We start from the raw sequence: 24,228 nt of genomic DNA on the forward strand, positions 1-24,228 counted from the left end.
CTTCTCCCTCCATCTGCTTCTCCCTCTGCCTGTGTCTCTGCCTCTCTCTGTGTGTCTCTATGAATAAATAAATAAGTCGTCATTGCCAATTTTCTAAAAAAAAAAAGAAGAAGAAGAAAGAAAAAAGAAAAATGTAAAATGATAGAGCTATCTTGTTTTTTTTTGTTTTTTTTTTTTTTTGATAGAGCTATTTTGAAAAATAGTTTGGTAGTTCCTCAAAAAGTTACCATATGGCCCAGAAATTCCAATCCTATGTATATACTCAAGATAAAAGACAACATATGTCCACACAAAAACATGTACACACATGTTCACAGGAGCATTATTCATACTAGCCAAAAAGTGGAAACAACCCAAACGTCCATCAATTAATGAGTGGATAAATAAAATGTGACATCCACATAAAGTTATATGATTCAGAAATAAAAAGTAATGCCACAACATGGATGAACCTTGATAACATTGGGAAAGAAGCCATTCAAAAGACCACATATTATATGATTCCATTTATATGAAATGTCCAGAATAGGCAAATCTATAGAAACAGAAAGTATATTAGTGGCTATTTAGGGGTGAGTAGAGGGGAGAAGAGAGTGTGACAGCTAATGGTTAGGCTTTCTTTTTGTGGGAATGAAAATGTTCTAAAATTAGACTATGATAATGGTTGTACAATATCCATGACTATATTAGAAAACACTGACTTGTACACTTTAAATTGGTGAATTAAAAGGTATGTAAATTATATCTCAATAAAGCTGCCAAAGAAACAAACATAAAACAGTCCCACACAGGTATGTATGAAGGACCCCACTTGATAACTTGGCTCTCTTCATTGCCCATACTTTCCTAACCTGGCTGGATCAGGAGGTTACAAATAAAAACCTTTCAGACATGTCTAGGAGATGCCTTTCAACCTGTGTTGATGCCCTCAACAATTTCCAACAAATGATGAACAGAATCCTAAATATTACCAGGACGTAGGGAGTTGGCAAACTGGTGGGGGAATCGGAGGGGTGGTACCTATGTGCTATCCTTATACACTTTCAAAAGCTGACTCCAAGAAGCCTCTGGGCTGGCCTTTCTGATACCCCCTGAAAAAAAATCACTCCTTGCCAACTAGTGTCTGACTGGCTCCTGCCCAGCAAAGGCATCCCCCACACAGTGTGCAAGTAAATACCATTTTCACTGACCTAGAAAGAGAAGGGGTCTATACATCCAGATATTACACTACTCCTGGGTACTGCCAGGTACTGTGGGCATTTCACCACATACTTTTCCTCAGCCTAATATAATTGTTAGACACAGAAGCTTCTACAGTCAAGTTCCATAGGTAGAGGTAGAATTGAGGTCTTGAGAGAGGGGAAGGTCAGCAATAGCTGACTGAATCAGGACTGAAAAATAAGTTACACCGAAATGTAGTGATCTGTAAGTAATAGGAGATGATTCACATCAATAGTGAGACAAGAGACCCAGGTCAGTAACTCTTAATGGTACCACATAAAGTACAAAATAACCAGGGAGTAAGGGGGGAGTGTGGGTACAGTGACTGCATAATGGTTACCTTCTCTAGTCTTTTGCAGAAAGCTTCAAATTTTCCAAATATATTCATTTCTGAAACCTCAAAAGATTTTTCCCCTGAGGATTCTAAAATCTGTTTCCTCTTTTTATGAAAAGATGTCTGATATTCCTTGAATAGAAAAATGCAATCCTATGAGAAAATTAAAAGGAAGGAGAAAACAGGTGATGAGAGTTTGTTCAGGAGTCCATAATAGAAGAATCTGTCCTCGCACAGTATTGATCACACCAGCCGCTCAACAGGAGCTGTTGCTGTTAACATTAAAAGTTCTCTGCCTAATATTGAAAAGCCTGGGAATGTGAATATAGTTTCTCTTAATTGATATCATATTTTCATCTTCTTCATTATCAGTACTTCCCTTATCTTCTATTGTTACGAGAGTATGCCATACACTGAACATTTCTATGGCTAATAAGAACTCCTGGGAGGTCAGAAATTATCTCTCAATTCTATTTATTATCACTCATCTATCTGTATGTGTCTTTTCTTCAGCATTCTTTACACACAGGTATGTAAAACAGTAAGATTCTGCAATACTAATTTGTTGTCGTCCAACCACCATTTCTCTACAAGAAGATCCTCGGGTCTTTGATGAGTACATTGCTGAAACCCTAGAATTTGACCATAGCTATCCCACTGGCCAGGTCATCCAGGCTGGTGGACCTGTTAGAAATATAAAAAAGGACATGTTCTGTAGGATCCAGTAGGAATTCTCTGTCATGTCAAGCTAACATTTCCTGGAAAAAAAAAAATGAACCATTTTTAAAAATAATGTTAAACTTTTCCAAACCGACCAGTGGCCAAATTTTTACCACCATACCTTTTCTCTGGTTCTGACTCTTCTATCGCCCTCTTACAACTGCATTGGGCACACTTGGATAATCCAGGATAACCTCCCCATCCCAAAGTCAGCTGATTAGCAACCCTAATTCCATCAACACTCTTATTCCCCCCATCCTGCCATATAATATTTTATTCACATGTTTCAGGGATTAAGACACCTTCGGGGGGGCATTTTTCTGCCTTACACAGCCAGTAAATCAGAATTTCTGTGAGACTCAGGAAGCTATATTTTTAACAAGTTCCCAGGTGATTCCTATTAAAATTCAGATGCGTGCATTAGCGGTCTCATACCTACTTCTAACTATGACACATCTTCCATCTTCTATTTCAATCTCCAAAACAACAAATTGCTCCATTCAAGGTCATTGATTATTTTTCACTCAACCAACATAATTTATCAGTGCCTACCAAGTGTTAGGAACTCCTTGAGATGCCAGGAATACAGATAAGACCCCTAACCCTCATGGAATATACCATCTAATAACAATTACCTTACATTACTTCCTCTTCACCACTCAGTCTCTTCATGTTGGACAAATAAGGTAAAGAATTTGAACTGACATTTCTCCAAAGAAGATACACAAATGCCTAATAAGCACATAAGAAGATGCTCAATCAAAACTAGCCATTAGGGAAATGCAAATCAAAACTACAATGAGATGCTACTTCACTAATCAGGATGGGTATTATCAACAAAACGGAAAATAACAAACACTGGCAAGGATGTAGAGCAAGTGGAACCCTCCTGTATTGCTGATGGCAATGTGAAATGATACAGCCACTGTGGAAAATAGTTCAGTGGTTCCTAAAAAAATTAAACATAAAATTACCATATGGTCCAGCAGTTCCAGTTCTAGGAATATACCCAAAAGAATTGGTAGCAACAACTCAAACAGATAATTGCACACACACGTTCATAACAGAATTACTGACAATAGATAAATGGTGGTAACAAACTAGATGTCTATCAATAGACGAATGGATTTTTAAAATGTGGTGTATCGGGGGATCCCTGGGTGGCTCAGCGGTTTGGCTCCTGCCTTTGGCTCAGAGCGCGATCCTAGAGTCCCGGATCAAGTCTCCCTCTGCCTGTGTCTCTGCCTCTCTCTCTCTCTCTCTATGTCTACCATCAACAAATAAATAAGTAAAATCTTTAAAAAAAAATGTGGTGTATCCACACAATGGAACATTAATTTACTTAGCTATAAAAAGGAATGAAGTTCTGACACATGCTACGACATGACTGAACTTGAAAACATTATGCTAAGGGAAAAAAAGCCAGCCACAAAAGGACAAATGATATACAATTCCACTTAAATGAGGTACCCAGAATAGGGAAATTCATAGAGACAGAAAATGGAATTAAGGTTACCAGGGCCTGTGGGGAGGAGAATTTGGGGGAGTTATTGTTTAGTGGTTACAGAGTTTAAGTTTAGGATGATGCAAAAGTTCTGGAAATGGATAGTCACGATGGATGCACGATACTGGAGATGTAATGCCACTGAACCATATGCTTGGAAATGGTTAAATAGTAAATTTTATGTTATGTAAATTTCACCCACAGTTTTAAAACTCTAATTGTCAAAAAAGTAAACAATTTTAAAATCGTTCCACAAGGAAAATGTCAAGCCCAGGTGACTTAAAAGATGAATTCTATCGGGCCTTTTTTGTGCAATATTTGGTTTTATTTTTTAAATGTACACATGACAAAGATTATTGCTAAGTCATGTTGTGCCTCTACTTGCAATCAGAACATGCTCTTGAGCATCTTTCTTTGCTTTTACCATTTCAATAAGTCCCTTATATTATTTTAGGTAGTCTTTTTCTGTCCTGTGAGGCACTACTTCTGCTATTTTTTTCAGGTGCATTTATTGGATATGTTTTCAAAGCTTGTTGCAAAAGCTTCTGTTCTTCTGTTGTCCAAGAGGTGAAATGTGTGCACGGACTCTCAAATTGTTCCAAAGGTGTTGTACAGTCAGCTTGACGCATGACTCCCTGTAGAGGGCTATCTTATGATGCAGGTCATGACTTTGGAGACTTTTTTTGGCCAAATCCATAAAAAGAATATGTGTTCATGTGGTCGGCAACAGCTTCCTGTAATATTGTGATTTATAAGAAATACATATATTTGGTCATTCTGATGACCAAAATATATTTCTCATAAATATTTGGTCTTTATCCATGGCTCCTGGCTCACAGCTCCCCAAAACCTTGCAATTTCCCAAATTACAAGAACAGTGGAGCATCTTTTGTTATAAGATTTGGCCTCTTGTCCTCAGTTCTTTTTTTTTTTTTTTTAATTTTTTTTAAGATTTTATTTATGTATTCATGAGAGATACAGAGACACAAGCAGAGGGAGAAGCACGCTCCATGCAGGGAGCCTGACGTGGGACTCGATCCCTGGTCTCCAAGATCATGCCCTGGGCTGAAGGCGGCACTAAACCGCTGAGCCACTGGGCTGCCCTTGTCCTCAGTTCTTGAAATTGCTTTTGAGCCGTAAAGGTAAAATGGGTATCTTGTTATTCATAACAAGCCCCTTTCCACCACAATTGGGTTTACATTATGGGGTGACTTCTGGGAGCATCTAAGTGTAGAGGCTGGTTGCCAGGGGAACAACCAGGAATGTCCTACACCCTAATTTGGTGGGGAGCAGCCTAAAGGTTAAATCATTCTAATAGCCAAGGAGTTGATCAATCATGCCTATGTAATATAATGAAACCTCCATAAAAACACAAAAAGAGGGGACAACTTCCAGGTTGGTGAACACATGGGGATCTGGGGAGGGTGGTACACTCTGAGAGGGCATGCAAGCTCTATGCCCTATCCCCATGCCGTGCCTTATATGTACCTCTTCCATCTGCCTATTCCTGAGTTATATTCTTTTATAATAAACCAGTATCTCATAAATAACATGTTTCTCTGTGTTCTGTGAAGCACTCTAGCAAATTACTGGAACTCAAGGTCTGGGGGTGTCATTGGAACTTCCAACCTACAGCCAGTCAGTCAAAAGCACATATGACAATCTGGACTTGATCTGAAGCCCCACTCTTGTGGGATTTAACCTGTGGGATGGGATGACAAAATTGAGTTAAACTGTAGGACACTCAGCGAATGTCCAAGAATCCCTCATTGATATGGGGAAACCAATACACACAGACACTAGAACTGAGTCCACAGTCCTTACTTCCCATCTTGAATTTATTCCAGGAAGGAAGCTCACAACTTCAATTAGTAATTGCAGATCAATTCTCTTCCCAACAGTTTTTACGGCCATTTCCACCTTCGGCAGTTGGTTTCACTGCATTCTTAGATGCTTATCACATATAAGCCTCAGCTTCCTCTCTCTCTTTTCCAATTTGCTTGTTTCTTCTGCTTTACCAAAGCAACCATTCCTACTTTTTTTTTTAGTATTAGAAATATTTTATTTACTATTTTATTACTATTTTTATTTTTATTTTTTTGCATTTTAAAAATATTTTACTTAAATTCAATTTGCCAACATATAGTATAACACCCAGGGCTCATCCCATCAAGTGCCCTCCTTTAGTGTCCTACTTCTTTTGTAGATGCTGATGCATTTCATTTAAATATGGAAGCTTGCTAGTTGGAACTATCTGAAAGTTTTTCCACTTCTTCCCTCCTTCTAACCTGCTCCGTCTCATTCTCAGAAAAGCGCTTCCAGGTCTTCTATGAGTTTTGAACTTTTTGTCTTTTCCTGTTAGTGGATTTTTTTTTTCTGGGTATCTTTTCCCTCCTTGCTGATAATGCCTATTGTCTGACCTCTACTCTTCTCTCCTTAAGCAATCCAGGCAGCTGCTGATTCAGCTTACTTTGATTTTTCTTTAGCTTCTGGCTCCTTCTGTTTCCTCTTGTGCTTGCTTTCTCCTTTTCTTTCTTGGCTTTTTCTTTTTCTCTTTAGAATTTGTTTATCCTTGCATCATGGCTACATGCATTATCAATTAATGTTCTCATTCATTTCAGTTTTTTTTTTTTTCTTGGTGGCCCTGTTGCTCTGTCCTGCTTTTCAATCCATATCCTGACACCATGACATCTTGCTTCTTCATTTAAAAATGAAAATTCTGGCATCCTTGGGTGGCTCAGCAGTTTAGCACCTGCCTTTGGCCCAGGGAGTGATCCTGGAGTCCTGGGATCCAGTCCCACATTGGGCTCCCTGCATGGAGCCTGCTTCTCCCTCTGCCTGTGTCTCTGCTTCTCTCTCTCTGCCCCCCACTCTGTGTCTCTCTCATGAATGAATAAAATCTTTTTAAAAATTTAAATAAATAAATAAAAATGAAAATTCTCTCCAGGAGTAAAAATTATACCAGAAGGAATAAAATGCCTCTACGTCTTCAAGTGATGAATTCATATCACCAAGTTTTGGGGCCTTTTAATTATTTAACTATCTAGGATTCCTTTCAAGCCTTGGAGAAAACACTCCGAAGAAATTGTCCTTTGGTTTATTTCGAGAAAGAATTGATTTACGAAAAGTAAGCTCTATCTACTAGATTCTCTTATTTTCCCTGGATCAGATATTTTCATAAGCTTTCTTTATACCAGTAGTTGTGAAGTAGCCATTATCTCCTTTTATTGAGTCACCAGCTGCTTTCAGTGATGTTTTAACACGGCTGCTCTGTCTCTGTGTAACTCTGTGTCTTACATGGTCAAGTCAAAGAACCACAAAATAAGCCTGGTTCTTCCAGTCTTTGGGATCAAGTATGTTCAGCCTGAGAAACTATCCTAATGATGCAGGCAGACCAGGTCTGAGGACTGAGGGGACTCCCACAGGACTAGCCAAGAGGGTCCCGGGCTTCACCCAGGTTGGAAATCAAATGCAAGCCAGCAGGAGGTGAAAGCAGAGTTTATTGAAGATGTAGAGAGAGCAGATCATCCTGGAGACTCAGAAAGGAAAGACACACGTCTTGTCTTTGCTTGGGATCTGGAGTTTTTATTGGCAATTGTGGTCTGGTGCAGGTATCCTCCTACTCATCTGGAAACTGGCCAGAACAAGAACAGGGTCCAGGTGTCCTTCATAAGGCACTCATTCCCTGAAGCCAGGGGTCTTGGCATCGAGATGTTTAGTGCTAGTGCTCTGGAATAGGCACTTGATGGCTCTGCCTGGCCATTCCTTAGATATCATCTATTGTGCTCAGAGACTCCAAAGATCTCATGATCTTTTTGTCCCTTACAAGAACATATACTATTTGCATTATAAGGCATGTGTAGAGTGGGGTGAGGGTGTAGGTCCTAGCAGGATTAGAAGCTGGAAAAGAAGCAAAGGAAAGGGGCAAACAGTTTTTTCTCTCATGCGGTCCCTTAGGGTTCCTTGTCTCAGTAACTAATAATTCTTCATCCTCTGTTCCCTCTCACCACTCTTTTTTATCCTCTGGCTCCGGGAGTCAGAGCATGGTGATGGCAGTGCTAAGATAAAACTCTGTGAGTGCAGTGCTTCATATACTAGTTGGACGGCACTGAGCATCCTTTCTGGCTCTGCCTCCCAGTCCCAGCCTTGTGCCTTGGCTCCATAAAGCCCAGGGAGCAGCTCATGAGGACAGCCAATAATTGGATGTAGCCTTCTGGGTGTGGTCATTTCCTGCAGACTTTCAAAAAACATATCCTTTTAATTTTCTGCAAACTTTTCCAGAGAATAGAAAAGGGTTGAATACTACCTTCACCTCCTCCACCTCCACTCCTTCTGAGACCTCAGGGCTGAAAACACTGACAAGGGCAGTATGGGAAAGGAAATTTACAGGCTCTCTATCTCTCATGAATACAATTGCAAAAACTCCTAAACAAAATTGTAGCAATCCAAATGTTAGAGTGTTTTAAACAAAGAATTTTTAAAAATTACACCATGACCTGGAAAGTTTCATTTTAGAAAACCTAAACATGTCGTCCATCACACTAGCAGCTTGAGAAGACTCTAATAAGCATCTCAATAAATATATGCAGAAAAAATTTTTTTCAAAGCCCATTCATAACTTCTGCTAGTATTAAAACTAGGAACAGAACTTCCTCAATCTAGTCAACGATGTATTTAAAACCTATGAATGCATCAAAATAGGGAAATGTTAGAAATGTCAGAAACTTTCTCTTCCAAAAGAAGATCAACACCAGATGCCAACAATCACCTTGATAATTTACGAATAAATACAGTCCTAGCCAACACAAAAAGGCAACAAAATGAAATTAACAGGGGCTGGAGTGAAAGGTGGGGACCAGGGAATATGAGACAGCAAGAGGCGTCCAATACAGGCAGCCATGGAGAAGATGAGGATTAAATTATACCCCAAAGGAGTACTAAATATAAAGTACCAAATATAAATATAAAGTACTAAATGATTTTAATGAGGCTCCTTTTATATTCTCATGCTACTCTGTACAATGTTTTTTCAAAGTTAACATGTTTTGTGGATGAGCAAAGTAAACAAAAATGGGTCAGATGGTGAAAAGTCTTACTTTATGAAAACAAGGATATTCAGACAAACCTGAATTTTCTTTAATACGATTGGTGTTTCCTGATCCCATACATGGACAGTTCCTCCATCAGTAATATATGCTTTACATGCTGTAACCATTTGATTTGTTACCTAAAGTAAATACAAGCCAAAACAGCTATAGGTAAACAGAGAAATAAAATTTAAGATTTTTTAACCACAAGAATAAAGAATATGATAAATAGTAAATGTATGGGATGAATGAATCACAGTATAAAAAATAAAGAAATACACATTCTAGTCGAAACCGAGAAAACTCAAATTTGTGATTCTTCACCATCCTTCAACATGCAAACTAAATTTAAAGTTAACCATCTCTCACATCCCCCAAAATACTGAGGAGGAAAAAATGATCAAGAGGTTAGACTGAGAGGGCAGACTGAAGTAAAGAAATTTTGAGAATTCCTAAAATACGGAAAGCACAAAAGATTGAATCTACAGGAGAGAAAAGTTTTAAAAAGACTAGAGAAAACCAAACCCAGTTCTGGAGAAAGTTACTGTGAAGGTGGAACATTTATGGGAAATCTTCAAGGTGGGAGACAATGAGAGATGACCCTTGGTTGTGACCCTACACACCGAATTTGAAGCAGCTTGTACAGTGGGCAACAATGACAAATATTGACAGGACAGAGACATGAGTGTGAACCATGCTCCAGGAAGCTACTGCACCCCAGAAAACATGTCAAAGAAATAGCTCTTCACACTCCCTACCACTATCACCCCCTGCCAAACACACACAAGAGATAGATCGCAAGCAACAGAATTGGAAGCAAACTAGGAGTTAAATACAGAGATAGGCAGACAACTCAGAATCACAAAGCAAGTAAAGAAAATAAACACAGTGGGACACTTGAGTGGCTCAGTCAGTTAAGTAACAGACTCTTGATTTCAGCTCAAGTCATGATCTCAGAGTCCTGAGATCGAGCCCCACATCAGGCTCTGTACTCAATGACGATTCTGCTTGAGATTCTCTCTCTTCCTCTCTGCCCCTCCTCTCATTCACACTCTCTCATGCTCTCTCTCTAAATAAATAAATCTTTAAAAAGAAAAGAAAAGGAACATGGTAACAGAGGCTTTAAACTCAACAAAGAGGAAATACCAAAAAAAAGATGTAAAATATTTTTAAATATATTTTATTAACTAAATTAATCCATGAAAAAGATATGAGAGTATTTTACATCATGAAAAAAAACCCAGAGAACTTGGAAACTGAAATTTCTATTATCAAAATAAAAAATTCTGCTGATGAACTGACCTGAGACATAAATGAAGCAACTGAGACATAAATGAAGAGCAAATGAGTGAGCTAGAAGGTCAAAGGACAGAAACTAACAAAACAAAATAAAACAAAACAAAAAATATTAAGAGAAATGGAAGTTAGATTCAAGGGGACAGAACAAATTGGACAAGTAGGTAAGGAATACTCAAAGGCAAAGGAGGGAAATTTTCCAGGAATGGAGACAAAATTGTCTAGATTGCAACAATCCAGCAAGTATAGAACAGCATAAGTGTAAAAAGAACCACATCACTTTGAAATTTTACAAGTTCAAGGAAAAAGAAAAAATCCTGAAGACTTCTTGAAAGATTATGACAGGTTGCCTACAAAAGAAAAAGAATCAGATTAGCCTCAAATTTCTCATCAACAGTACCAGATAAAAGACAACAATATCTTCAAGTTTCCAGGAGAATATTATGTTGAACCTGGAATCCAGTCAAGCTAACATTTGAGTGGCAGAGCGAAATGAAGCTATTTTCAGACATGCACAAATTCACACATAGACTCTCTCTGAAAGAACCACTTGAGAATACTTTTCAGCCAAAGAAATAATGAATCCAAGATGGAGAAAGATGTGGAAATCACAAAACAGAGGTGATCAAAGAAATTAGCAATGCTTAGATTTTAGTCTGAATACATGTGGATTCATGTTAGCAAAATATTAGACAAGACAGCTTAAAAATGTTAACAGAAATATAGAACTAGAAATCTCAGCGTGGGACATATATAGCAAGAAAGAGACAAGGGTTGGGGAAAAATCCTAATGTTCTTGTCTTGTTTTAAGAAATGGACAATGATTAGATCTATTGCTTGATTTTTAAAAGAAGAGAGTTGAAATGTGTTTGTTACTCTTTATATTTATGTTCTGCCTGAATAACAAAGAAATTTTAGTCATGTGTCTCTTGGATGGTTTTTCAAATTATTTAAGTAATGAACCACATGTCATGACAGAAGATTTTACACAAATTACAGTGCTGGTGGGAAAGGCTGAAGAAGCATGTTGATCATGGACACAATTCTTAGCTCTTGAGCAAAACCATTTGAAATGAATAAATTAGAATAGCGTCAGCCATGATCTCAGAGTCATGACAGTAAGACCCACATTGGGCCCCATGCTGAGCATGGAGCCTGCTTAGGATTCTTTCTTTCCCTGTCTTTTTGTCCCTCCTCCCAACCTCTCTCTCCCTTTAAAAAGGAAGGAAGGAAGGAAGGAAGGAAGGAAGGAAGGAAGGAAGGAAGGAAGGAAGGAAGGAAGGAAGGAAGGAAACTTAACAAAAAGTCTGAGGGCTTACCTCTGACAAGAAGGTACACCTTCAATTAATTACAACTGACCAGTCAATACCTTTCTTTTCTTGTCCACTGGAAGTACTCAAATCCAGAACTCTGAGACGCATCCAAACTTCCCATTTCCCTTCCCTGGCCTAGAGGGAAAGTACTGTTAACTTTTTCACAGGGTTACACGTATGATTTCTTCTCTTGGAAACTCACCTTGATAAACAATGAGGTCATTCTTTCTGAGGTATTATAATATCGTGACACACTGTGAATCATTCTGATGGCATTAATCAAATTTTGTATTCCATGTGCCATGGAAACCTAAAATTGAAATATATTAAGTGAATTCCATCACATATTCATAGTTTTAATAACCAATATCCTATAATATTCAAAACTCTAAACACACATAAAAAAGTGTAACATTTTTATCTTAAAGTCAAATTTTACTAAACGTAATGTAGCATCCTAGACTGGATCTTGGAACAGAAAAAGGACATCAGCTTTGACAAATGTACCAAGGGAATGCAAGATATTAACAGGAGAAACTGGGTGAAGAGAACTCTGTACTATCATTGTAGTTTTTCTGTACATCTGAACTTAGTTCATTTAAAAGTAAATTTCAGAGGTGAAAGTGATTTTAAGGATTAATAGTTCAAGATTATCTTTTTAAAGATGAAGAAACCTGCTATCTTGAGGGGTAAAGTGACTTGCTTATCATGAGAAAGGTGGTTAAAAACAGAGATCTAGGGATCCCTGGGTGGCGCAGTGGTTTAGCGCCTGCCTTTGGCCCAGGGCGCGATCCTGGAGACCCGGGATCGAATCCCACGTCAGGCTCCCGGTGCATGGAGCCTGCTTCTCCCTCTGCCTGTGTCTCTGCCTCTCTCTCTCTCTCTCTGTGACTATCATGAATAAATAAAAATTTAAAAAAAAAAAAAAACAGAGATCTGACTAGAACTCATTTCCACTAATCAATTCAATTTACCTTTCAACAAGCTTACTGAATGTCACTAGTTTCAGAGGATATTGGAAGAAATTCAAGTATAAGGAAGCTTATGGAGGAGTCATAGCAGAGTGGAACAGATGCACATGCAACAAGTGGAAACCATTCCCACATCAGAGAATGTAAAAAGCTCAATAACAACAAAATAATAATAATAATTGATAATAATAATAATAAAGATATATCCATGGCTAGAGCAATTGAATAACATTTTTAAATTACTAGGATTAAAAGAACACCAGAATTAAAAGATTTGAAAATTATATAAACTTAAATAAGTCTCTCCAATGAAGAAGCTGAAATTAGTACATCTAAATATCTAGAGGTCTTGATAACAATAAAAAACATTTTATCTTACTTCCGAATTTATCTTTTATAATGAAAAGTTTTAAATAAATAGAAAAATACAGAGAATAATATAATGATCATTTATACCCATCATTATGCTTTACAAATGTTAACATTTTGGTATATGAGCCTCATCTATTATTTTTCATATTGTAATCTACTTGCAGGTAGTCCTAGAGTAGGCTTTGGTTACGTGTGTATTTAAGATTTGCATTGTCAGCTCTTGTGAGTAACCGCAAATGTATGTGACATGTGAAAATTCTGATTTTTCTTAGACACAAATTTCAATTGCACATGCTGTAAAGCTGGGGAATCAAGTCATTGAGCTACTGAGAGAGCTAAACAGTAGCCATATTTCTTTATCACCACACAATCTGGTTTGCTTTACTCGTGGTCCTATATATATAAACATCTAAAAAGAACATGTTCTTATGGAAAATAGATTTTTTTTTTAAAAGGTCCCCAACAGAAGTCTAGTTCTAGTACTAGGGGTGTAAATAAGTTGTAAGTAAAATCCATCATCTCTTTATGGAATCATTAAAAGACTTATTCTCTTTCATGGAGGATGGATTCCTGAATGGTCCTAAGAACTGTGCCTGCCCAAGACTCTCAACCCCACTTCTTTCCATCCTCACTCACATTAAACTCCTTGGCTACTGATGTCCTCTTGGGATGGGAATGAACCACCCCTAAACACATCCCTCTTATCTAAATCTGAGTGATATGGAACATAGACTCTTCCTCTTTCCCTGCCTCTAGGATGAAACCAGCATTTACCCTGCCCTCAAAAGTTTGGTCAACCAAACCATGTAGCCAATGGCAGTGTGGATGTGAAGGCTTTGACTATCTTCAAAAATTAGAATGAAGAATGCTGAATATGTGTATCAGACACTAATATAAATTATTTTTGAAAGAATTTTAACTTAGAGAATACCTTGAAGGAGCAGCATAGAGAAGTAGGAACAAATAATGACACATAATGCCGAAGAATGCTAGACACAAATTCATTCTCATGAGTTATAGCTCTAGAAAGCACAAATTCAGTTTCCTAGTCTTTAAGATGAGGATTGTTGTGTGAACAGAATGAAAACTCATGGAAAATATGTGGTACAATGCCTTCAATAAAAGACCAGAGGTTTTTAAGACTGTGGACACCTTTAAAAACACAACTGTCGGGATCCCTGAGTGGCTCATCGGTTTAGCGCCTGCCTTAGGGCCAGGGCGTGATCCTGGAGTACCAGGATCGAGTCCCGCACTGGGCTCCCTGCATGGAGCCTGCTTCTGCCTCTGCCTCTGTCTCTGCCTCTCTCTTTGTCTCTCATGAGTAAATAAATACAGTATTTTTTAAAACCCCACAACTGTCCAGGTAACAACTCTCCTGCATACATACGATTCACAAAAGAGGCAACACCCAGTCAAAATTGGGAAACTCTGCCCTAACTTCTCAACAAATGCTGGTTTCCTTGACTTCCTCTCTCTACCTAAAGAAAGGATAAAAGGTACCATGATATACATTAGATTCCCAAAACTTATTGATTTACAACTGGAATTCTGTACCCATTGACCAACATTTTCCCATTTCTCCATTCCCAACCCTAAAATTCTACTCTCTGTTTCCCTGAGTTTGACTTTTTTAGATTCCACATGTGAGATCATACAGTGTCTGTCTTACTTACTTCACATAATGTTATCAAGGTCCATACATGCCACAAATGGCAGGAGTCCTTACAGCTGAATAATATTACATTTTATATACATATATGAATTATTATTATATATATGACATGTATGAGTATTCTTGACTCCCATGTCAATTTTTTTAATCATATATGCAAGTATTTATTTCTAGGCTCTTGTATCTGTCCAATTGATCTATTTGTATATTTTTATGCCAGTACCATACTGTTTTGGTTACTATAGCTTTGCAGTATAGTTTGAAATCAGGAAGTGCAATGTCTCTAACTTTGTTCTACTTTCTTAGGATTGTTTTCTAGTGGGGGTCTTTTGTGGTTCCATACACATTTTAGGATTTTTTTTTCCATTACTGAAAAAAAAAATGCCATTGGAACTTTGGTTTTGTTCTGTTTTGTTATTTATTTATTCATGAGAAACACACAGAGAGAGAGAGAGGCAGAGACACAGGCAGAGGGAGAAGCAGGCTACATGCACTGGGAGCCCGACGTGGGATTCGATTCTGGGTCTCCAGGATCACGCCCTGGACTGAAGGCAGCGCTAAACCACTGAGCCATCTGGGCCGCTCGCCATTGGAATTTTGATAGGGATTGCATTGAATTTATAGATGGATTTGGGTAGTATGGAAATTTTTAACAATATTCATTCTTCCAATTCATGAACATGGACATTTTTCCATTTATTTTTGTCTTCATTTTCATTCATCAAAGTCTTATTGCTTTCAGGGTACAGATCTTTCATTTCCTTGAATAAATTTATTACTGAGTATTTTATTGATGATATTTTAAATGAGATTATTTTCCTTAATTCTTTTCCGATGTTTTGTGGTTAATGTATAGAAATGCAACTAATTTCTGTATGTAATTCTGTATCCTGCAACTTAACTGAATTTATTAGTTCTAATAGTTTTTGGTGGATTCTTCAGGATTTTCCATATACAGTATCACATCCCTACAAACAGAAACTATTTCACTTCTTCCTTTCCAATTTGAATGCCTTTTATTTCTTTTTATTATCTGACTGCTCTAGCTATGACCTCCAGTACTATGTTGAATAAAATTGGCGAGACTGGGCACTCTTGTCTTGCTCCTGATCTTATAGAAAATGCTTTCAGTTTTTACTGTTGAGTATGATAGCTGTGGTCTTGTCATATGTGCTTTTTTTTTTTTTTATTTGTTTATGATAGTCACACACACAGAGAGAGAGAGAGAGAGAGAGGCAGAGACATAGGCAGAGGAAGAAGCAGGATCCATGCACCGGGAGCCTGACGTGGGATTCGATCTGGGGTCTCCAGGATCACGCCCTGGGCCAAAGGCAGGCGCCAAACCGCTGCGCCACCCAGGGATCCCCATATGTGCTTTTATTAGGTTGAAGGACATTCCTTCAGTACTCAGGTTTGAGAGTTTTTGTCATGAAAGCATGTTATATTTTATCAAATGCTTCTACGTCTATTGAAATGATCACACAATTTTTTCTTTTATTCTATTCTGTATATCACATGTATTATTTGCATATGTTGAATCATCTTTGCATCCCAGGAATAATTCCCATTTGGTCAGGTGTATGATCCTTTTAATGTGCTGTTGAATTTGGTTTGCTTATATTTGTTGAAAATTTTTGCATCTACATTCATCAAGAATAGTAATATGTAACTTTCTTTTCTTGTAGTGCTTTGTTATCAGGGTAGTGCTGGTTGGGCACTCTCTCTTGTTCACTCCAGGATCATTCACCCTAGGGGAAGCAAGTTACCCTATTGAAAGGCTCATGTGGTGCACAACTGGGGCCTTCCAACAACCATGTGAGTGAGCTCAGAAGTGGACCCTCCAGCTCTCAGCCTCCACATGCAATGAAACCACATTCCTAGCTAATAGTTTGGTCTGCAACTTCATGAGAGACCATGAAGCAGAGGCACTCAAGCTATGCTATGCCTGGATTCTTGATCTACAGGAACTGTGATGTAGTAAAAGCTAATTTCAATCAGTTCTGGAGTAATTTATTATGCATCAATGCATTAATTAGTTTAATTCACCAATGAGATCATACTTATAATAATATCAAATATTTAAATGTAGGTTTAAATGAGTTTATGATTTATGATAGCTATATAACAGGAAAGTATATCTTTTAAGCAACTTGTCTGCAGTATACATTTCCCAATACATATATATTACACAGTTATTTTTAAATGAGTTTTTTTCCAAACTACACTTTAAAAAGCATACTTACTAGGTCATAGTTGTAGAGAGGTTGACATACTTTTTCTAGAGTGTACAAATATCTGACATTATCTTTTGATTCATTTGCTGTATCTGTTATTCTTGCATCCAAATCACGCCAATTCTAAGAAAAAATATGTAAGAATATCATAAAACATCCAAATATATCACTGCATTTCATTTTAATCAAGAAATTCAAGCTATCTTCCCTCAAGTAGTTGATATTAAAATGTGAATGATATAGCTTTTTCTTATATTATTTAAGACTTAAGGTTATTATAAATATTTTTAATGATTTGCTAAAGCTGAAGACTCATTCTGTTGGTAATTAACATCCTGTCTGTAGGCTTAAAATGGACTTGCTTCTATCTGGAGTGACTTTTCTAGGTTACTTATTTGTGACATTACATTATTTTGGGACTTTGACAATAGAATATATATAGAGAGATAGAAGGATATAGCTACATACAGTTTGTTTTGTTTTGTTTTTTTAAGAAGAATACAGCAAAAGAAAAGGACCTGGAAAGAATCAAACCAAACTTGGAATAATGGGCAGGAGATGTATCCTAAGAGAATATTTTTTCCTTTTGACTTTGTATATAGTTCTTTACCTCCATGATCCTTTATTGATTCACAGTTTCAAAAACAAATTAAAAATAAATGACAATCACCTAATAGTACTATTATCAAAATTGGAGTGAAAATATTGAGAAATAAATTTTTATTTCTATATTTCCTTTTCTTCTGTGAGAAATAGTTGTGGAAAATAAGAAAGCCTTATTCAAAGTTTAACACTTCTAAGTGCATGGTTCCAATATAGGATGTGAAGAAGCAGCTCAAAAAGGGTAATTTTGCAGTTTGTTGTTTGGAAACATAACAATTTTAAAAAATGCCTTTACCTTCAACAGTTTGGAGTGTGCAACATTAAGTACATTTATGACAGCCTTACAAGTTGGCCCTTTAATCTGTTCGATGATGTAATTGAATTTGGCTGACATGCGTTTCCAGTGCTCCAATTCAGTGAGTGGACCTGAGTCATCAGCTTTTTTTCTCATCTGCTTACTCTCAATAAGTACCTGCAATCAAAAGAATTCACAGAATATAGAAATGTTACTTTCTTCTTTGGTAAAACCTTATTATTTGCATCTTTTCAAAGGAAGCTTACAAATAAAATATAGATAACTTTCAACACTGAATAATATTAAAATCTCTTAGCAAAGTAAAAACAAAGGGACCTTCTTCAACATGATAAGTAGTATCTACCAAATATCTACAGAAAATTCATACTTCAAGATTTAATTTTAGAAAATATCACTTTAAAACCAAGGACAAGACAAGTTTGCTACTAACACCACCGACTTCTATTCAATCTGGTAATGGAAGTCTCCTAACAAGATAAATAAACAAAAGGCATAAGAATTGGAAGTAAAAAAACAAAAATAGCTTAATCAAAAATGATATGATTTGTCACATTTTTAAAATTCAAGAATATCTAAAGATAAACTTCTACAATTAGTAAAAGTGAATAATTCAGTAAGATTACTGGATGTATACATAAATATCAGTACTATTTCTTTACAAGCCATCTAGCAATCTGACTTCTAAAAAAAAGGGATTTGCTGTAACATGTAACAACAATGATAAGATATCTGGAGATTAGGAAAGGATGTGCAATATCTTTGTGAATAAAACTAGAAAACTTACTTTCAGCATACAAAAGAAGATCTAAATAAATGGAGAGATATACTATGTTCATGGATGTAAAAAAAACCATATAAAGATGACAATTTTCTCTAAATTAATGTATACACTTAAGGAAAACTAATCAAAATCTCAATACAGTTTTTCATGAAAGTGGACAAACTAGTCTTAAAATTAATTTGGAAGACCAATTAACAAGAAACAATCAATGCGATTTTGAAGAAAAATATAGAAAGGGACTTGCCATGCCAAATATTTAATAAAAAACTACAGAAATGAAAGCAGTATTACATGAGTGCAAAGCCCAAATAAGTATACCAGTGGGATAGAAAGTAGGATTTAGAAATCTGATATATAACAGAAGTGATACTAAAAATGTGTTAGGAAACAATGGGCTGTTTGGGGGTACAATTGCCTAACTCTATGTAAAAAGACAAAATCAGATTCATACCCTGCACACACACACACACACACACACACACACACACACACAAATAATTCCAGATGGATTAAAAACCTAAATGTTAAAAACAAAATGGCAAAGCTTTAAAAAGATATATAGTAAATGAGGGTAAAACTATAAAGCAAAAGCATGCAACTAAATATAACTGTCAAGGAAATGGCTACTACTAGGGGGAAGAAAAGGGACTTAAAATTGGGAAGAGGGCTGCATGGGGACTGTAAGGTGCTGGAAATGCTGCTTCTTAACTTGTACAAAAAAAATACAGGAGTGTTCATTTTACAGTAATTTGTTCACTTTATTGTATTCATTTCTGTATATTTCACTATTTAGAATAAATTAGTATCTTAAGAGAATATCTTCATAATACTGAACAAGACTTTCTTAAATGAAATCCATAAAGCACAAAGTTTCTAGCCACTGGAGGGTAGCTAAGTTGAAGCTAGATTTAATTATAACTAATAGGGAGGCCTGGGTGGCTCAGTGGTTGAGCGTCCTGGAGTCCAGGATCAAGTCCCACATCAGGCTCCCCAGAGGGAGCCTGCTTCTCTCCCTCTGCCTATGTCTCTGCCTCTCTCTGTCTGTCTCTCATGAATAAACAAAATCTTTTTAAAAATTATAACTAATAAATTTACATTAAAATTTAAAACTTTTACATGACTAAAGACACCATACCAAGTTGAAAATAGGACACAATGAGGACCAACAAAGGATTAACATCTGGAAAATATTACTTAAACTCCAAAACTTCAGTAAGATATCATTGAACAATCTGAACTAAAACTAGGTAAAGAATGTGAACAAACAACTCAACAAAGAGGAAACCTAAGCCACTGAACTCAAAGAAATCAGAGGAATGAAAATAAGATATTTCACCCAACATTCTGACAAAGATTAAAAATCTAACAATCCCAAGTGTAACAAAAGATTTGAAGAAATGGGAACTCTTATGCACTTCTGTAAAAATACAATAAGTTAATATACCACTGCTTGGGAGGCTTTGTAATACTGAATAAAGATCTAGCTATACTGCTCTCAGCAATTCCACTGACAAATTCCAGAATATGTGCAAAGGAGATCTGGATAAAGGTATTCATTGAATGTGTATTATTATTGTTTGTAATAGCAAAAAGAAAGAAATGGGAATGGATTTCTGAGGTAATGGATGAATAAACCTCTTTACCTCCTTAAACAGAGGATATTAGACATGATATAAATGTGTCTTTAAGGTGTAAAAATTCATATAGAAAACTGATTTCTTTATATAGGAATATTAGACAGTAGTTACGTGAATGATTTTATTGCATTTGCATATTCATAAGCTTTAAATTATATATAAAAATAAACTATATCTATACATTACATATAAACATAGAATATATATTTGTGACTAAAATCTTTACGTAGGGGGACCTGGGTGTCTCTGGTTAAGCGTCTGCCTTCAACTCAGGTCATGATCCAAGAGTCCCAGGATTGGATTCCTTGTTTAGCAGGGGGTCTACTTCTCTGTTTCTCCCCCTGCTCATACTCTCTCTCAAATAAATAAATAAATAATATCTTAAGAAAAATAAAATCTTTACATAAATGATATAACACCATTAGATATAATTTTGCAGTTAATTTTTTTCTCATTTAGCATAATCTTTCAGAGGAATGAGAGGAGATAATAACATCAAGACGGTGAGTAATATAGAGGGAGGGAAAAGGGATGGGTTGGAGGCTTTTGTGAGAATAAAACAGATCTGAAGCAAATGTGGCAAACAGTATCTGTTTAGTCTCAGAGGAGTCATTGTTTCAGGAGTCACTGTTATATTATTTTCTGTACTTTTTATTTTTATAACTTTACATTATTTACTTATTTATTTTTAAGTAGACTCCATGCCCACCATGTAGCCCAACGTAGGGCTGGAACTCACAGCCCTGAGATCAAGACCTAAGCTTAGATCAAGAGTTTGATCCTTAACCCTCTGAGCCACCCAGGTGACCCATAACTTCACATAATATAAATTGTGATGGAATGTTTTAAGAATACAAAGTAAAATACATAGTTGATTTTTCAGATCTATGAAGGTTCTTCCTTTAATACATGAAACAATTACTTGCTTCAATTTTAACCATAGTATATGGAACTCTTTCCTAATCTTACCACAATCTTCCCCATCTCCTTAAATAAAGGATACTAGACATAGTTTCATGGCTGAAAGTCTATTTAGCTTGAATAACTGAATTAAAGAATGAAAATGGACCTTAAAAATTAACAAAATCAAACAACCCTTTTGATGTTTAATTCCGATTACAACATTATTCACAGATAGTAATTAGCCTCAAAGTGAATACTTTCAGGAATGCAGCACATTTCATTTTTTATGGGGAGGGATTCTGTGAGAAAGTTATTCTGATTTCAAAATTAAAACTCTTCTTATAGCCATCACACTCTAGTCTTACTTCTGCCACTTAGGGCCATACAGTGCAAGTTTAATTTCACATGAGACTTCATCAAATAAAAATTGGAAGATATCATGACACTCTCAAGTACCCCCCATTTTTTCCTAGGTCAGATATCTCCATATATTTCCCTTCAATGACATTGCTCTTATCCTTAACCTCTTTTTCTCTATATTGCCCATTCTTAATGATTTATAGAAGTTCTTTATATATTATAGATACTCTTTGTTACGTATGCTAATATTTTCTCCCAGAAGGTCATTCACTTTTTAGTTTTGCTTGTAATTTTTGCCATATGGAAGTTATTAATTTTTTTAAATAGTCAAATATGCCAGTTTTTTCTTTCATGACTTCTGGGTTTTGTATCTTAAGAACATATTAATATAGTCAGTCATATGTTGTGTTCTGGTTCATTTGTAGGTTGTTTTATTTTTCACCTTACTTAATTAAGATTGGATTTGTTCACTCAAAGCATCTTTAAGATTCACTCATGTTAAAAAAAAAAAGAATCATCCATGTTGTTACATGTATCTATTTTTTGTTTCAGCTTTCATATTTATGTCTACAATCTATCTTGATTAACTTTTGTGTATGACAAGAAGTCAAGGTTTAGGTTTCTTTTTTTATTTATTTCATTTTGGGGGGGTCAAGGTTAATTTTAGATGTCGCAGTTCAAATTTTTTAAAGATCTTTTCCACTTCCTGCATTGATTCTGCTTAATTAAAACCACCTGCGGCAATAGTCCAAATTGATTTTCTTATTTCAAGTTGTTAAATCTCCCTAAATCTCAAACTATTTTCTTTTGTTTGCTCATTTTTATGTAATAAAATCTGTATTGATTGATCATAATAATTGGATCTCCTCAGTCGCTGTGTAGGACACAGCCTTATTTCCACAGTGGGTTACAATTCCTGCTTCCTCCAGTGACACAGTAGGTGAGTATAGAAGTCCTGTAGTGCTCAATTGCCCAATTCAATTTCCTAGTGACACCTGGAACAAATTCTGTGGCCACCACTCCAGGGCCCAGTGGTGTTTCCAAAGTCCTCCAATTTTTCCATTCCAACTGCACCTCCTTCCTTCTAACATCGTTCTAAGAGAGGTAAAATTGAAAATGCTCTAACTCTTGCTTGGTCAAGATTTTTTTACCTTAGTTTTCACTGAAGATTTTCTTCTCTAGTTCCACTGTCCTATGCTCATGAACTAGAGATCTTTGAATTGGTTCTAGTGTCCTCTTTCAGTTTATAGCAATTACATTGTACCTGATTTGGGGCATTATGTGTAGTGTAGGTTGGCAGCTTTCAGAAAATTGACATATGTCTCATTCCTATTGCTGCTTTTCCTACTGCCAGAGAAAATTTATTTGACCACAGAGTTGTAGTACCAACATGAATAAGCCTAGTTTGAACCTCTTTGTCAACACAGACAATTCCACTGATCAAAAAGAACTACTTATTAGCATCTAGCACTGTCACTTCATTGTATCCTCTTCCTTTCTCTTATGAAGAGTATAAACAATATTTAAAATATTGGAGATGAGTGCTGGCTATTCCCAATTCTTCATTCCATTTTTTCCATTTTCAATCCATGTTTTTGTGGTTCCCTCCTTAAAAGTGAGAAATGTTTAAAATTGACTTTCAGTGGCCCATAGATAACAATGATTTTGCTCTAGAGTCAAGAATAGGATAGGTTTCATAACAGAATATGGAAGAGTCCTCTTCCCTTTAGGGACAAAATGCAATGGCTAGGACACAGATGAAAACCATGACTCCTATCTGATGTAATTACTTGAGTTAGCTCACCTGTTCGATCTGTTTGTACCATGTCATCAGCACTTCCTCTAGCTGGCGAACAGTTTCTGAATTGCTTGCTGCAGCTGTCACTTCTTCAAAAGTATGCAGCTTGGAAAAATCAATATTGTCTACCTTCTTTAACTTAACTGTTCCCTCAATACTTACTCTAGCACCTAAAGGAGAAAAACAATATTGGGAAGAGGTGTTTAATGTCAATGTGTGATTTCAGGCAATAATTACTCAAAAGTCAGAGATCTAATACTTTATAGCAATATAGTACAAATTGATCATTAGATTGTGATTTCATAATTTTTAATATTATGTATTTTAATAATATAAAGTAATAAAAATATGTATTTTTAAAAGAGCTAATAATAAGGTAATACTGTGAAATATGGTGAAATTTTTCATTAATAATATAGGAATAGAATCTTCCCACTACAATGGAAGGAAAAAACTGTATCGTACTCCTGGCAAAAATCCCTGGAAACGAGAGATTCTAATGACTTGATCTCTTACCTCTAAGTCTCATAAATTACTTTGATTAACACTTTCTTTCAAGATGGAATGTTTTTCCTCTAATGTTTATCTTTAATAACATATCTTATAGTTAATTTGCTCATTTTAAGTAATTTACTAATTTTAAATTTTATACTTACCATCTAAAAATGAAAGGTATCTATTGATGGTTTCGGTGAAAATGTGTTTTTCAGATTCTCCTTGCTTGGAGTGGTTTAGAGCACCCCAATTATTTGTTGCAAGAATAGCTGGCAGAAATATACTTGATAGCATATTCCTAATCCCACTTAGGATTCCTGTTGATGCGTCCAGTACAGTAAATAACACTTCCTGAAAGGGAGGTTTTCAAAAGTGATTTTTATATGCTAACCCCATTTAAAAACTGGAAATCATAACTTATTTCACATTACAATGAGTGTAGACAATGCTTTTTTATACTATTATGGAAAACTTAAGTGATCATGAAAATTAGAGTATTAAAATCAGCAAATTTATATTCTGCCTCCATTCTAACCACTCACATGTATGTTGGTCAAGATGACACTTTCCTCCGTGCTTCAGTTCCTACCTAGGGAAGGAGGCATGGCCTT

General features: G+C 36.1%; 1 protein-coding gene and 1 pseudogene across 3 annotated transcripts in view; both read right to left on the reverse strand.

Moving 5' to 3' along the window:
* DNAH8 (dynein axonemal heavy chain 8) overlaps nucleotides 1-24,228 on the reverse strand; it is a 364,549-nt gene that overhangs the window by 301,989 nt on the left and 38,332 nt on the right. For all 3 annotated transcript variants that reach the window (XM_072833179.1, XM_072833178.1, XM_072833180.1), the window contains exons 6-12: nucleotides 23,779-23,968; nucleotides 23,129-23,292; nucleotides 17,623-17,799; nucleotides 16,734-16,847; nucleotides 11,678-11,785; nucleotides 8,905-9,006; nucleotides 1,562-1,708 (exon numbers count right to left, since the gene is read on the reverse strand). In XM_072833179.1, the coding sequence (XP_072689280.1) occupies nucleotides 1,562-1,708; nucleotides 8,905-9,006; nucleotides 11,678-11,785; nucleotides 16,734-16,847; nucleotides 17,623-17,799; nucleotides 23,129-23,292; nucleotides 23,779-23,968 (1,002 nt within the window). The remainder of the gene's footprint in view (nucleotides 1-1,561; nucleotides 1,709-8,904; nucleotides 9,007-11,677; nucleotides 11,786-16,733; nucleotides 16,848-17,622; nucleotides 17,800-23,128; nucleotides 23,293-23,778; nucleotides 23,969-24,228) is intronic.
* On the reverse strand, nucleotides 4,959-6,505 carry LOC140637393 (dnaJ homolog subfamily C member 2-like; annotated as a pseudogene).

Source organism: Canis lupus, chromosome 7 (genome assembly GCF_048164855.1).
Source record: "Canis lupus baileyi chromosome 7, mCanLup2.hap1, whole genome shotgun sequence".
Taxonomy (NCBI): domain Eukaryota; kingdom Metazoa; phylum Chordata; class Mammalia; order Carnivora; family Canidae; genus Canis; species Canis lupus.